This window comes from Eriocheir sinensis, chromosome 19 (assembly GCF_024679095.1).
Source record: "Eriocheir sinensis breed Jianghai 21 chromosome 19, ASM2467909v1, whole genome shotgun sequence".
Classification (NCBI taxonomy): domain Eukaryota; kingdom Metazoa; phylum Arthropoda; class Malacostraca; order Decapoda; family Varunidae; genus Eriocheir; species Eriocheir sinensis.
The window spans coordinates 3,967,549-3,980,343 of record NC_066527.1 but is presented as its reverse complement, the minus strand read 5'-3'; the positions used below and the strand labels follow the sequence as shown (position 1 = coordinate 3,980,343).

At 46.3% G+C, this 12,795-nt stretch overlaps 1 protein-coding gene across 5 annotated transcripts; it reads left to right on the top strand.

The window, feature by feature from the left end:
* Window positions 1–240: 240 nt before the first annotated feature.
* On the top strand, window positions 241–12,075 carry LOC127000571 (uncharacterized). Of its 5 annotated transcripts, XM_050864396.1 has the most exons (7): window positions 241–501; window positions 823–888; window positions 1,090–1,274; window positions 3,128–3,262; window positions 4,982–5,116; window positions 6,167–6,381; window positions 11,129–12,075. In XM_050864396.1, exons 4-7 carry the CDS (start codon window positions 3,139–3,141, stop codon window positions 12,044–12,046), a joined length of 1,392 nt encoding a protein of 463 aa, XP_050720353.1. In that variant the 5' UTR covers window positions 241–501; window positions 823–888; window positions 1,090–1,274; window positions 3,128–3,138; the 3' UTR covers window positions 12,047–12,075. The 5 variants fall into 5 exon arrangements, with proteins under 5 accessions (XP_050720353.1, XP_050720350.1, XP_050720352.1 ...); XM_050864393.1 differs by lacking the exon at window positions 823–888; XM_050864395.1 differs by lacking the exon at window positions 241–501 and having other exon boundaries at window positions 842–899.
* Window positions 12,076–12,795: the final 720 nt, after the last annotated feature.

Genomic DNA, 12,795 nt, shown 5'->3' with positions numbered 1-12,795 from the left:
AGACCAACACTAGCATCCTATTCCACGGTGTGGGATCCTTACACACACACACACAAACATTTATAAGTTAGCACTAATCAACACCAAGGTGGCTCGGTTCATTATAAACAATGAACTTGAACACCAGGCATCAAAACACAGATCAAATAACATTAATATGTAACCTCTTCACATGTGCAGACAAGCACACACTTAAAATTCTGTACAAGATCACATACACTTGCATTGACATTGACCCACACACATACTTACAGGACACCGAAAAAAGCCGGCGGAGAGTGCTGGGGGAGGCATAGTGGAGGTAATAAGTGCGGAGGTGGAGTGGCCGAGGTGGTGTGTCCATGGCGGCGGTGTCACGTGGTCCTCTATGCTCAGTCTGACTGCTTCACACCAGACGCTTAATGACTGAGAGGAACTGCTACGATTTTGAAGTCACCCGTTCAATGACCAGTAAAATGAACTTTGATATGTACAAGTCGAAGGATCCAGAAGATATGTAAGGTAAGAAAAATTATACCTTTATAATATGTACTGTACTGAGTAGCCTATTCTAAATCTCTCTCTCTCTCTCTCTCTCTCTCTCTCTCTCTCTCTCTCTCTCTCTCTCTCTCTCTCTCTCTCTCTGTGTGTGTGTGTGTGTGTGTGTGTGTGTGTGTATATATATATAGATATATATATATATATATATATATATATATATATATATATATATATATATAATATATATATATATATATATATATATATATATATATATATATATATATATATATATCCAGAATTTCCAGGACATATCCAGAATTTTTTGCCCTTGTTTCCCAGAAAAATGCTGTCAGTCATATGGCAACGCTGGCCCGCTTGGGTGAGAGGAGTGCAGTCCCAGTCATAGTAAGCTAGTGGTCAGTGAAGGGTCAGAGTGAAGTGTACTACTAAGGAAGACTATTAAACAACAGAAGTTGTGCAAAGTGTTTATATATATCTCCCTCCCACGGAGTCTTGTGACGGCGACACGGAACCCAAAAAAGGAAATTAATATATATGTTTGTCCTTTTCTGTCCTTTTTTCGGGATGAGTCTGTCCATTTTTTAGCTCACACGTCTGGCAGCACAGAGAGAGGAAGTCAGTACCGGATGCTATACTTCACATCTGCTCATTTCATCCATTCACTGATTGATTCCGGGAGTTTTATTCATCGAGGCAAGACAACAGTGGAAGAGGAACACAAGCATAACGATTTCTACTCAATTCGCCGCAAGAAACACCTGTAATAGAAGGTAAGTTAGTGTTGAGTGTTGCGTATACGTGTACTGAACTTGTATGAAACGGCATCCCCCCCCCCCCCTCTCTCTGCATTTTCTTTGTTTTCTCTTAGTTGACTTTTTCATTTATGTACTGTCTGTGTTTGTCTGTTAGTCTGTGTGTGTGTGTGTGTGTGTGTGTGTGTGTGTGTGTGTCATTGAGTATACGTGTACTGAACTCGTTGGAACGGCATCCTCTCTCTCTCTCTCTCTCTCTCTCTCTGCATTTTCTTTATTTTCTGTTGACTTTCATTTATATACTGTGTATTCGTCTGTTAGACTGTCTGTATGTCAGTGTATGTGTGTATATCTGTATGTGTGTGTTTCTGTCCGTCTGTCTCTGCCTGCATGTCTGTCTGTGTCTGTGTATATTTGTCTTGTGTTCGTCTGTCTTTCTGCCTGTCTGCCTGTTTCTGTCTACGTGTGTCTGTCTGTCTGTCTGCTTTGGGGTCATACAGTCCACTCCATCCTTTGTCAAGCTCACGTTATGGTCGATAGATTTAGTGCATAATGTAGTGTCAAGTGTGGGCGCCGCCAATTTGACATACTCTCTCTCTCTTCTCTCTCTCTCTCTCTCTCTCTCTCTCTCTCTCTCTCTCTCTCTTTAAATATACTCCGCAACACACCTTTGCCCCATTATTTTCTCTTTCGGCCACTTCTCTGAACTTTTTTTTTTTTTTTTTTTTTTTTTTTTTTTTGCCCTTGAGGTGCTTCCTTTGCTGTAAAAAAAAGTCGATTACTCCCCCCCCCCCCCCCCTCCTTCCACACTTAATTTCAATATGTCCAGTTTTCCCTGGTATTTTTGGTGTTAATAGTTATAGTAGATGCATAAGTAACCCCTGCCATTCACTATACCATCTTTACCTGTTGTTTTCACCTTGCTGTATTCAGGGAACATTTAGGAGGCACTCAAGATAGGGCCAAAAAGCTCTGGGCCCATATTCTTAAACGCCTCGACACCTTAGTACATGTAGTCAAAAAGGCTCCAGTAGAAGTTATAAGGATTGCCATGTGCGGTTTCATGACCCAGGCGGTAGATCTGCAAGGTTTCTGTGCCATGAACGGGAAAAACACTTATAAGAACCTGTCCTTTCCTCTCCGTGGCCCTTAGCAATAGCACTATCATGAGCCCGAAACCTTTGAGAATACGAGTCCTGGAGGTGGCATGGTGGTACAGAGGCATAATTAACCCCATCACTAATGTTATCTTTATGTTTTTCACCTTGTATACTTGATAACATTTAGGAGAGACAGTGAAGGTCAGAGTAACTTAGAGCTGTGTGCTGTGTTTGGCTTTAAGAGCAGTGGCAGTTCAAATCTTCCAGGGAAAGATGTTTATATACTAGAAGGAAAGATAAAAGAAAGTAAGAAGGATGTAAAGAAACTCTATACTCTTTATTAATGTGTGTTTCCTTCTTTTTCCTCTTCTTCTTCTTCTTCTTTGTTTAATATCTTTGTTTTCCCTCATGCATTGGACGGGTTGATGAGGATGTTGTTCATCTTGTGTGTTTCCTATTGATTAACTTTTAATTGTTCCTCGCTTCACACTCATGGCCTTAAAGTGGTCCATTAGGGGGAAGGTCAGGCCGGGAGTTTACAACTAAAAGGGTACAAAGGGGGTGCATATTTTTGGATGTGACACCCTGTCCTTTATTTCCACGGAGTAATTAACTACGTGCTCTTACAATATCAAATATCAAGAGGCTGATTATTTATAATTAGTATTTAGGGCCCCTACATGCAAAGGATCCTGAAGGGATTGCTTTGTTGCATGTGATGCACCTAAAAATTCCTCATTAAAGATTTCATGTTCATGTTTCTTTTTGCAGGGCCCGCTAGGATGGCACTAGTGGATAGACACACTCCGGCAAGTCAGGGGTCAGCAGGGGGCCAAAATGGTGTCTCCTCAGCAGTGGGTCGCGTCAGGAAGGAGCTGGAGATCGTGACACTGTACCCCACAGAGAGTAAGTTACATTTGATCGCTGCATTTTTTGGTTGTAAGTGTACCCATGACTGTCAACGAGCCTGTCTCTACCACGCTGTGTGCCCTTCTCAAAGACCTGGAATGTAACTTCACTTTCTGGTTGCAGTTCAATATCTTGTATGGCTGGGTCGTCAAGTGAAGACTCTAGTTCAACTGCAGGGACATGTGGATCTTGTTCCATTGTAGGGGCGGCTGGGTCGTCAAGTGAAGCCTCTAGTTCTATTGGGAAGTCAGGTGGGTCATCAATTGAAGACTCTTGTTCAACTGCAGGGACGTGTGGATCTTGTTCCATTGTAGGGGTGGCTGGGTCGTCAACTGAAGACTGGTTTCACTGGAGGGCAGGTTGGTTCGTCAGTGAAGGTGCAAGAATTACAATTCCAATCAATGGAAATACCGGATTTCACAGCTGTCCAGTAATCAGCAGGAGATACGCCAGTATTACATTTCCTGTGCTGCCACCTCCCACACCTGTCGCACTGCAGACCTTCTTGCCTGCCCGTACAGGTACAAGGCACTGAGTGCATTCGTCTGAGCAGTCTGCCATCTTGCCAGGAACTGTTTGAATTCAATGGCCATGACCAGGTGCTTCCTTTGCTGTAAAAAAAAGTCGATCAATCCCCCCCCCCCTCCTTCCACACTTAATTTCAATATGTCCAGTTTTCCCTGGTATTTTTGGTGTTAATAGTTATAGTAGATGCATAAGTAACCCCTGCCATTCACTATACCATCTTTACCTGTTGTTTTCACCTTGCTGTATTCAGGGAACATTTAGGAGGCACTCAAGATAGGGCCAAAAAGCTCTGGGCCCATATTCTTAAACGCCTCGACACCTTAGTACATGTAGTCAAAAAGGCTCCAGTAGAAGTTATAAGGATTGCCATGTGCGGTTTCATGACCCAGGCGGTAGATCTGCAAGGTTTCTGTGCCATGAACGGGAAAAACACTTATAAGAACCTGTCCTTTCCTCTCCGTTGCCCTTAGAAATAGCACTATCATGAGCCCGAAACCTTTGAGAATACGAGTCCTGGAGGTGGCATGGTGGTACAGAGGCATAATTAACCCCATCACTAATGTTATCTTTATGTTTTTCACCTTGTATACTTGATAACATTTAGGAGAGACAGTGAAGGTCAGAGTAACTTAGAGCTGTGTGCTGTGTTTGGCTTTAAGAGCAGTGGCAGTTCAAATCTTCCAGGGAAAGATGTTTATATACTAGAAGGAAAGATAAAAGAAAGTAAGAAGGATGTAAAGAAACTCTATACTCTTTATTAATGTGTGTTTCCTTCTTTTTCCTCTTCTTCTTCTTCTTCTTTGTTTAATATCTTTGTTTTCCCTCATGCATTGGACGGGTTGATGAGGATGTTGTTCATCTTGTGTGTTTCCTATTGATTAACTTTTAATTGTTCCTCGCTTCACACTCATGGCCTTAAAGTGGTCCATTAGGGGGAAGGTCAGGCCGGGAGTTTACAACTAAAAGGGTACAAAGGGGGTGCATATTTTTGGATGTGACACCCTGTCCTTTATTTCCACAGAGTAATTAACTACGTGCTCTTACAATATCAAATATCAAGAGGCTGATTATTTATAATTAGTATTTAGGGCCTCTACATGCAAAGGATCCTGAAGGGATTGCTTTGTTGCATGTGATGCACCTAAAAATTCCTCATTAAAGATTTCATGTTCATGTTTCTTTTTGCAGGGCCCGCTAGGATGGCACTAGTGGATAGACACACTCCGGCAAGTCAGGGGTCAGCAGGGGGCCAAAATGGTGTCTCCTCAGCAGTGGGTCGCGTCAGGAAGGAGCTGGAGATCGTGACACTGTACCCCACAGAGAGTAAGTTACATTTGATCGCTGCATTTTTTGGTTGTAAGTGTACCCATGACTGTCAACGAGCCTGTCTCTACCACGCTGTGTGCCCTTCTCAAAGACCTGGAATGTAACTTCACTTTCTGGTTGCAGTTCAATATCTTGTATGGCTGGGTCGTCAAGTGAAGTCTCTAGTTCAACTGCAGGGACATGTAGATCTTGTTCCATTGTAGGGGCGGCTGGGTCGTCAAGTGAAGCCTCTAGTTCTATTGGGAAGTCAGGTGGGTCATCAATTGAAGACTCTTGTTCAACTGCAGGGACGTGTGGATCTTGTTCCATTGTAGGGGTGGCTGGGTCGTCAACTGAAGACTGGTTTCACTGGAGGGTAGGTTGGTTCATCAGTGAAGGTGCAAGAATTACAATTCCAATCAATGGAAATACCGGATTTCACAGCTGTCCAGTAATCAGCAGGAGATACGCCAGTATTACATTTCCTGTGCTGCCACCTCCCACACCTGTCGCACTGCAGACCTTCTTGCCTGCCCGTACAGGTACAAGGCACTGAGTGCATTCGTCTGAGCAGTCTGCCATCTTGCCAGGAACTGTTTGAATTTTATGGCCATGACCAGTTACAAAACATTGGTAAATGAACCACGAACTCAAAACTGAAATGCGCGGTAAACTGCGCGGTAAACAAGTGAGAGGTAAATGAACCATGAACGCGCGCGCTCACACACACACACACACACACACACACACACACGGCCATTTTTTCAGTCAGTCGGGAACTATACATACAATTAAATGAAACTTCTCATCCTCAAAATAAAATCCCCAAGAAAATACGGAATATGAAACCACTTCCAACCATACGTAATAAAAAAAAACTTGTAACCACAGTGTGGGCGAAATGACTCCATAGAGTCCATAGTGTGGGCGAAAATTAATGACTCCATGGTGTGGCGAAATGGCATGTGAGCGAAATGACCGGATACCTGAAGGGATTGTTTTGTTGCATGTGCTGCACCTAAAAATTCTTCAATAAAGATTTCATGGTCATGTTTCTGTTGTTTGCAGGACCCGCCAGGATGGCGCTAGTGGATGGACACACCCCGGCAAGTCAGGGGTCAGCAGGAGGCCAGAATGGTGTCCCCTCAGCAGTGGGTCGCATCAGGAAGGAGCTGGAGATCCTGACACTGTACCCCACGGAGAGCGAGGCGGCCCCGGCACCTCCCCAGCAGGCCGGCACCAAGACAGTCCTCAAGGCGGACTGGGCGACCACCAGCAAGAAGGTGAGCCGGCCAGCCAGCGACAGGAGTGGTAGTAGAGGTCGTGTGGAAGTGTGAAAGGTTAGGCATTTCCCACATCATGAGATTTGATGACCATTCTCAGCAAATACATGTCGCTATATACCCGTTAGGTTAAGGCGAGGCATTTTTGTGTCATCTTGCTGGCCTTCCTGTACTCCACATTGTTTCCTGGTGAGATCAAACCTTCATTTTGCTGTGTTATCCGAGAATTTGTAAAAATTCAAATGAAATTTCGCTGTATCTGACAAAATTTAAATAACATTTTGCTTTATCATACAGTTTGGGTCTGTGCACGAGCCTAGCACAGCAGTAGTAATGGCAGTAGTCATAATAATAGGCTGAGATGTGCCTCTGTAATGACTCCTTAGTTTGTTGTAGTAGTAGTAGTAGTAATAGTAGTAGTAGCAGTACAGTAGTAGTAATGGCAGTAGTCATAATAGTAGGTGTGTGGGCTGAGATGTGCCTCTGTAGTGACTCCTTTGTTCTGGAATCTCGTGGACATTCTTGGAAAACTATTGTGCCATTTTTTGTCTCTTCCCTATTCATTGGCAACTAAAGGGCATGTTTAAGGAAGACCTCCTTAGAGGTTATGCCAAGAGAAAGGAACAATAAGTATTTGTCATTGTGAAGCATCTGTTGGCAGTACCAGGGTCACTGACCGTGTTTTTGCCTATGATGCAGTGATCCTTGCAGTCACTGGAGGTTCTGATGGCTCTTGAGGCCCAGCACGGGTGCATGAAGCCTTTGGGGCTCAAGATCTCTGGGCCAAGGCTGAGGTACAGGTGTCTGGAGGCATATAAGATAAAATAGCACAGTCTGTTCATGCGTGTGGTGTAAGATGACCAGATTTCTGAGACAAAATCCGGGGACATTTTCGGTTCAGAGGCGTAATAACCTCCAAAACATGTAGTGTTTTTGTCATTGAAAAATTAAAACGGGGACACTGCCCTTACCATTCATAAAGCAGCATTCAAAAGTTTACCTCACCCTATTTATCCTAAATTGCAAAGAAATTGAATAAAAATTCAATCGATTAACATTTTTTTATGTTCTTGGAAGGCAATCTCGCAAATTATACCGTGTGTGGGGTTCTTGAAAGGTCTGGACTTCCGAAAATCCCGTAAATTCTCAGCAATAAAAAATTATAAAATAAACAACTGAAAATTGAGTTATCAGACTCACAGCCCCTCTAGTCCTTATTATTATTAAATATCTGACCAGTCACATCTCTCATAGGGTAAGCAAAAGCCAGATAAAACCTGCTCTTAAGTTTATTGAAAGCAACAAAGAAACTCGCTGGAAATTAAGAATACTTAATTAAACCAAGCACACAGCAACCTAGCTATCTACGTTAAAACATCCTACGCAAAATATGTACTTAGCTGCAGGTAGGCGAAGGGGGAGCCACACCTTGTCTCCCTCGTGGTCCTGGAGTCCTGGAGTCCTTCTTCAATCCTCCTCGTTCCTCTCGCAACACGTGCCCTCCTTACCTCCCACGGGCTTCCCTGACCTGAGTACACAATCACTCTGGGCTTGCGGATACTACAAGGCTGAAAAACCCGGAGGCTGAGGAGGGACTCCGCGCGCCGCCGCGGTCAAGATGCCAGCTCTCGCCATACTGACATCTCGTTTTCTGTGCAACACTTACACTAAACGCCCTAACGGCTATGGATTTATCATTTATTAATAACCTAACGCATGCAATTGGTCATAGTGGGTCATGCATCCCACACATAGCTCAGCGTTGGCAGTAATAACGAAATGATTTGAAAAGCTGTTTCCCGCCTTCTAGTTTTCCCGCCTGACTTGTGACTACTCCCGCTCTCTCATTCAAAATGGCGGGGACTCCCGCGGTAATTTTCCACAGGCCACTCCCTGAATAATGAAATCATGACACCGTGCAAAGCTGTTTATCATTTCCTTAGTTATATACACTATACGTACACTGTACAGTGCGAGTAGTACGGTGCGCAACTATATGTATAGTTTGGTCAACATTTTCGTGTTTTTTTTTCTTCGGTTCTTTCAGTCACAGTGAAAACCGGGGACATTTCCGGGGACAGCAGTAGCCGGGGACAGGTCACTGAAAGCGGGGACTGTCCCCGGAAACCGAGGACGTCTGGTCACCCTAGTGTGGTGAGGACATTGAGGTCTTGGAAAATTTCACTTACCCCGGAAGCGCATTGCAAAACATGTCAGGTCTCATCAACAAGTCCTACGGCAAATTGGCTTGGCCGACTGTTATGGACTCATTCAGCACAAGTATATGGCCTTGTCGATACCTGTGCAGGACAAAGATCTGGACCTTCAAGTTGCTTGTGCTCCCTGCCTTACGCTATGGCTGAGACATGGATATTGAAAAGTGACTTGGAAGAGGTGGATTGATGCCTTTGGTAGTGAATACCTCTGCAGAGTCGTGGGATATCGCTGTAATGAAACTGTGCCATATCAGTGATTCCTCTGAGTCAGAATCGAAGCCTAGATATTACCTGTATGGTCCATGAACACCAACTCTGGCTTTTGTGACAGCTTAACCAGAAGCTGACGCTGCTCACTGGGTTGTTTGTGTAAGAAGCAATCCTACGTGGAGGAGGACAATTAAGGGGCACCTGCAAAATTTGTAGCTTGATCAGGATGAATCCTGCCATGAGATACTAAGGAAGGGAAGGGCCTGCATGGGGACTTTCTCAGGAGGTGTTGTAGGGTGGGTGAGGCGGTGTGTGCCCTTAGCGTGTGCTGCCATTGATTGATTTTCATCCAATGTTTTGTCATGCCAGTGCTGAGGAGCTGCGTTGATTGTGCAAAATCTCTTGATACTGTTACGAATGTGCTGTATGTGTGATTGCATGTGTAATGTGATGAAATCGTTGCATGATGTAATGTTAGCTTAGCATGGTGCAACTCAACGTGTTGGGACGAGAGAGACATAGGGGAGCCCGCGGCCGCCGGGCAGGGGAGTGGCGAGCGAGAGGCGTTGAGGGGCAGTTCAAGCCGCAGTTGAGGGTAGGGATGGGCAGGTACCGTTAATTTGAGTACCTGTAGTACCGGTACCGAAAACTCAGGTACCGTTAGTCCCGGTACTGGTACCTATACCCCAATTTTTTTTTTTTTTTTTTTTTTTATCTTAATGCCGTCTGATGAAATTCCTAAATAAATTTTCTGTAGAGAAAACTCTCTCTCTCTCTCTCTCTCTCTCGAATGAAGTGAATATTTTTTTCGATAAAAAGAATAGCAATATATGTATACGTAGTTATTATGGATATACTCATTGTCTAATAACAATAACAATATATATTAGTATCCTAAAAAAAAAAGATTCGGACATGAAGAATCATCCAATAAATCCAATAATAAAATAATTTTGACGGGAGCTATGATGGAAACGAAAACCAGGACAAAATGGTGGGAACTTGGGAAGACGGTCAGCGAGGCAGTGACTCAGCACCGAGCACAACATTTAAAGCTTATCGTCTCCACAGGGCCCATACCGCATGGCGACTGGCGAGGCCGCGCTCCGCCGAGCGTCACTAAAAAAAGATCCAAACGGTACCAGGACTAGTGGTATTGGTCATTGCCGAATGATCATGAATCTTCCCGGAACTGGGTACCGGTACCGGGTGCCGGCTGAATAGATTCTTCTCGGCAGCAGGTACCGGTGCCGGGTGCCGAGAAAGAATCGATTCAACCGGCACCTGGTACCGGTACCGGGTGCCGAGAAAGAATCGATTCAACCGGCACCTGGTACCGGTACCGTGTGCCGAGAAGAATCGATTCAGCCGGCACCCGGTACCGGTACCAGGTGCCGGTTGAATCGATTCTTCTCGGCACCCGGTACCGGTACCTAGTGCCGAGAAGAATCTATTCAGCCGGCACCCGGTACCGGTACCCAGTTCCGGGAAGACTCATGATCACTCGGCACTGACCAATACCACAAGTCCCAGTACCGTTTGGATCTTTTTTTAGTGACGCTCGGCGGAGCGCGGCCTCGCCAGTCGCCATGCGGTATGGGCCCTGTGGAGACGATAAGCCTTGAATGTTGTGCTCGGTGCTCAGTCACTGCCTCGCTGAGCATCTTCCCAAGTTCCCATCATTTTGTCCTGCTTTTCGTTTCCATCATAGCTCCCGTCTCCATTATTTTATTATTCAGCTGAATGCCCCGTTCGTGAGCTGTGTCCACCCGGTGTGCGTGTCTGCCGTGCCCCTGCACTGTGCCTGATTAACTGTTCCGTGCCCTTGAGAGTTGCTGTACTGTGTGAGGAACCTGTCATTAAACTAGAAATTAGTGTTGAACGTGTATCCTTTGTGCCCTGCCTAGTGCCTCCTTCCCTCGGCGTTCTGAGTGGGCCGTTGTCAGTGACCGGTGCCCGTGTGGTTGTTCTGGGGATCACGCCGCCTGCCTGCCCGTGGATAGTGTGGTGGGGGGTGGCGTAACAATACTATTTTGCCTTAACAAAAGTTGAATTTTTTTCAATACAGAGCCCAAAATAACACAAATTTGTTTCAATAGCTGCCAGCCGAAGGTAAAGCATTTTATTTAACTCTTGGAACTCTCCAGAGTCCTCCAGCCCTCACACGGCCGCTTGCCCCGGCCAGCTTGGGCTGTGTGTGCTATTTCTTCCGCTCATTCCAGTTACATAAATTTCATCTTGGAAAAATTTCTTTTGAGAATGTGCTCTATGAATAAATATGCAAAGAAAAGAAAAAAAGCAGCTCATTTTCTTTTTTAAAGGAAAACGCCATCATCCCATGGAAAGACACACTGCTGAAGAAGCTTGAGGGGGAAGCAAGTGGCCAGACCCTCCTGTGGCTGCCGGGGAGCGGCCGGCACGTCAGCGAGGGGCCCGACGCCTACCAGCCCTTCACCCACATCACCCGCACTCTGCACCTGGAGGATGCGCTGGAGGTGTGTGCCCATCGCAGGATTCGGCCCAAGAACATCATTACCTTCAGCAGCATAGCCTCCCGGGCGCTGCCTCCGGGCCACCCGTGTGCCGACCTGAAGGTGCTGTGGTTCAGCGCCGGCGTCAAGGACCAGGACGAGGGTGAGGACCGCCACGACTGGTACGGCAATGTGGAGTTTGCCGTGGATGCATCCATCCTGCTGAAGTGCTGGAAGTACAGCTTTCTGGTGGAGATGATGACCACACCCACACACACAAGCTCCCACATCCTGCTCACAAACACCGACTTCTCAGGCGTGCTGCGGCCCTACAACCCCTACTGTGCCGGGGGCCCCTGGCAGGTGTCCGCAGAGGGCCAGCTGGCACTGCGCAAGTGTTCTCGCTACAGGTTTGTGGGCACCAACAGGCACCCTCACATCCTGGAGTTCCTGTTGGACACCAGTGTAAGGAAGGAGAAGCTGCTGCTCCAGGCCTGTCAGCTGTCCTTCAAGAACCATGAGGAGGCGCAGGACCTGACGGTGCGCCACGTGTGCAACCGTTACCAGCGTGCCAAGACGGCTTGCCCCACGCCCTTCCCTCGCTACGTCACGGCGACGGTCTTTGCCGTGCGGCTCCAGCAGATGAATGTGCCGCCTCACTATGTTCCAAAGCTGTCCAGTGAGTCACAGCAGCTGTACAACGAGGCTATGGCTCAAATTAATTTTCCATTCAATAAGCCGTGTGTCACACCACTGCCTTATATATGACAGTTCCAAATCCAGATCCACAGTTGTTCTAGTGTGTTTTCATTATGGCCTGTAATCATCTATTTTTGTATTGTAATTTTAAGCTGAGCCTCGTCAGTCATTGCCACGGTTCGAAGTTGGGTGCTGCAATCGGAAGGTATGAACACAAAACAAGATAAATGATTAGACACCAATTTACTTTATGGAAAGTAAACAACCCCAAACAGCCTCACAAAACTGGAAGTCTCCAACGGGAAAGCTTCAGCTTGCCGGACTTTCCGATGAACCTTTGCACGGCTTCTTACTTCTTGACTCCCGTCCTAGGTGTGGCAGTGACGAGGCAGCACAGCTTCGTCCTTGAATTAAGTGGTGCAGACGTTGTGGAAGAGGGAGGCGCAGGAAGGGGCGTCAGGGTCACGGCAGTAACGGGAGTCAGGGCGTGGAGAGGAGAGAGTTAAGGGTACCCAGAACAAGCCCACGGTTCTGAGGAAACCCGAGTGAGAGCAGAGCTGGAGCCGGTGCAGAAGCAAGTTGTCAGGACGAGGCTCAGCTTCTGTCTGACGAGGAATGCGCTGGCCACCCACTAAGTCGCCTCCCACAGCGGGTTAAGAGGCCTCGGTGGTTTGTTCATCCGAGGCAGATATAATGCTTACTCGGCCATCATGGAGGCGCCGCCCACTGGCAGGGTGGTTGGGCGGTGGCAGAGTCGAGGTCCGTAACGTTCGTCAGCATTTTCTTGTGCGTTCCTTCGTATGAGTCGTGATGAGGCA

What these genes read in the sequence shown, in the direction of transcription:
- LOC127000571 (XM_050864393.1), top strand. Translation starts at nt 3,139, where the DNA reads ATGGCACTAGTGGATAGACACACTCCGGCAAGTCAGGGGTCAGCAGGG. An exon ending in GACACTGTACCCCACAGAGA is followed by an intron (nt 3,263 to 4,981) that starts GTAAGTTACATT and finishes TTCTTTTTGCAG; the next exon opens with GGCCCGCTAGGATGGCACTA. An exon ending in GGGCGACCACCAGCAAGAAG is followed by an intron (nt 6,382 to 11,128) that starts GTGAGCCGGCCA and finishes TCTTTTTTAAAG; the next exon opens with GAAAACGCCATCATCCCATG.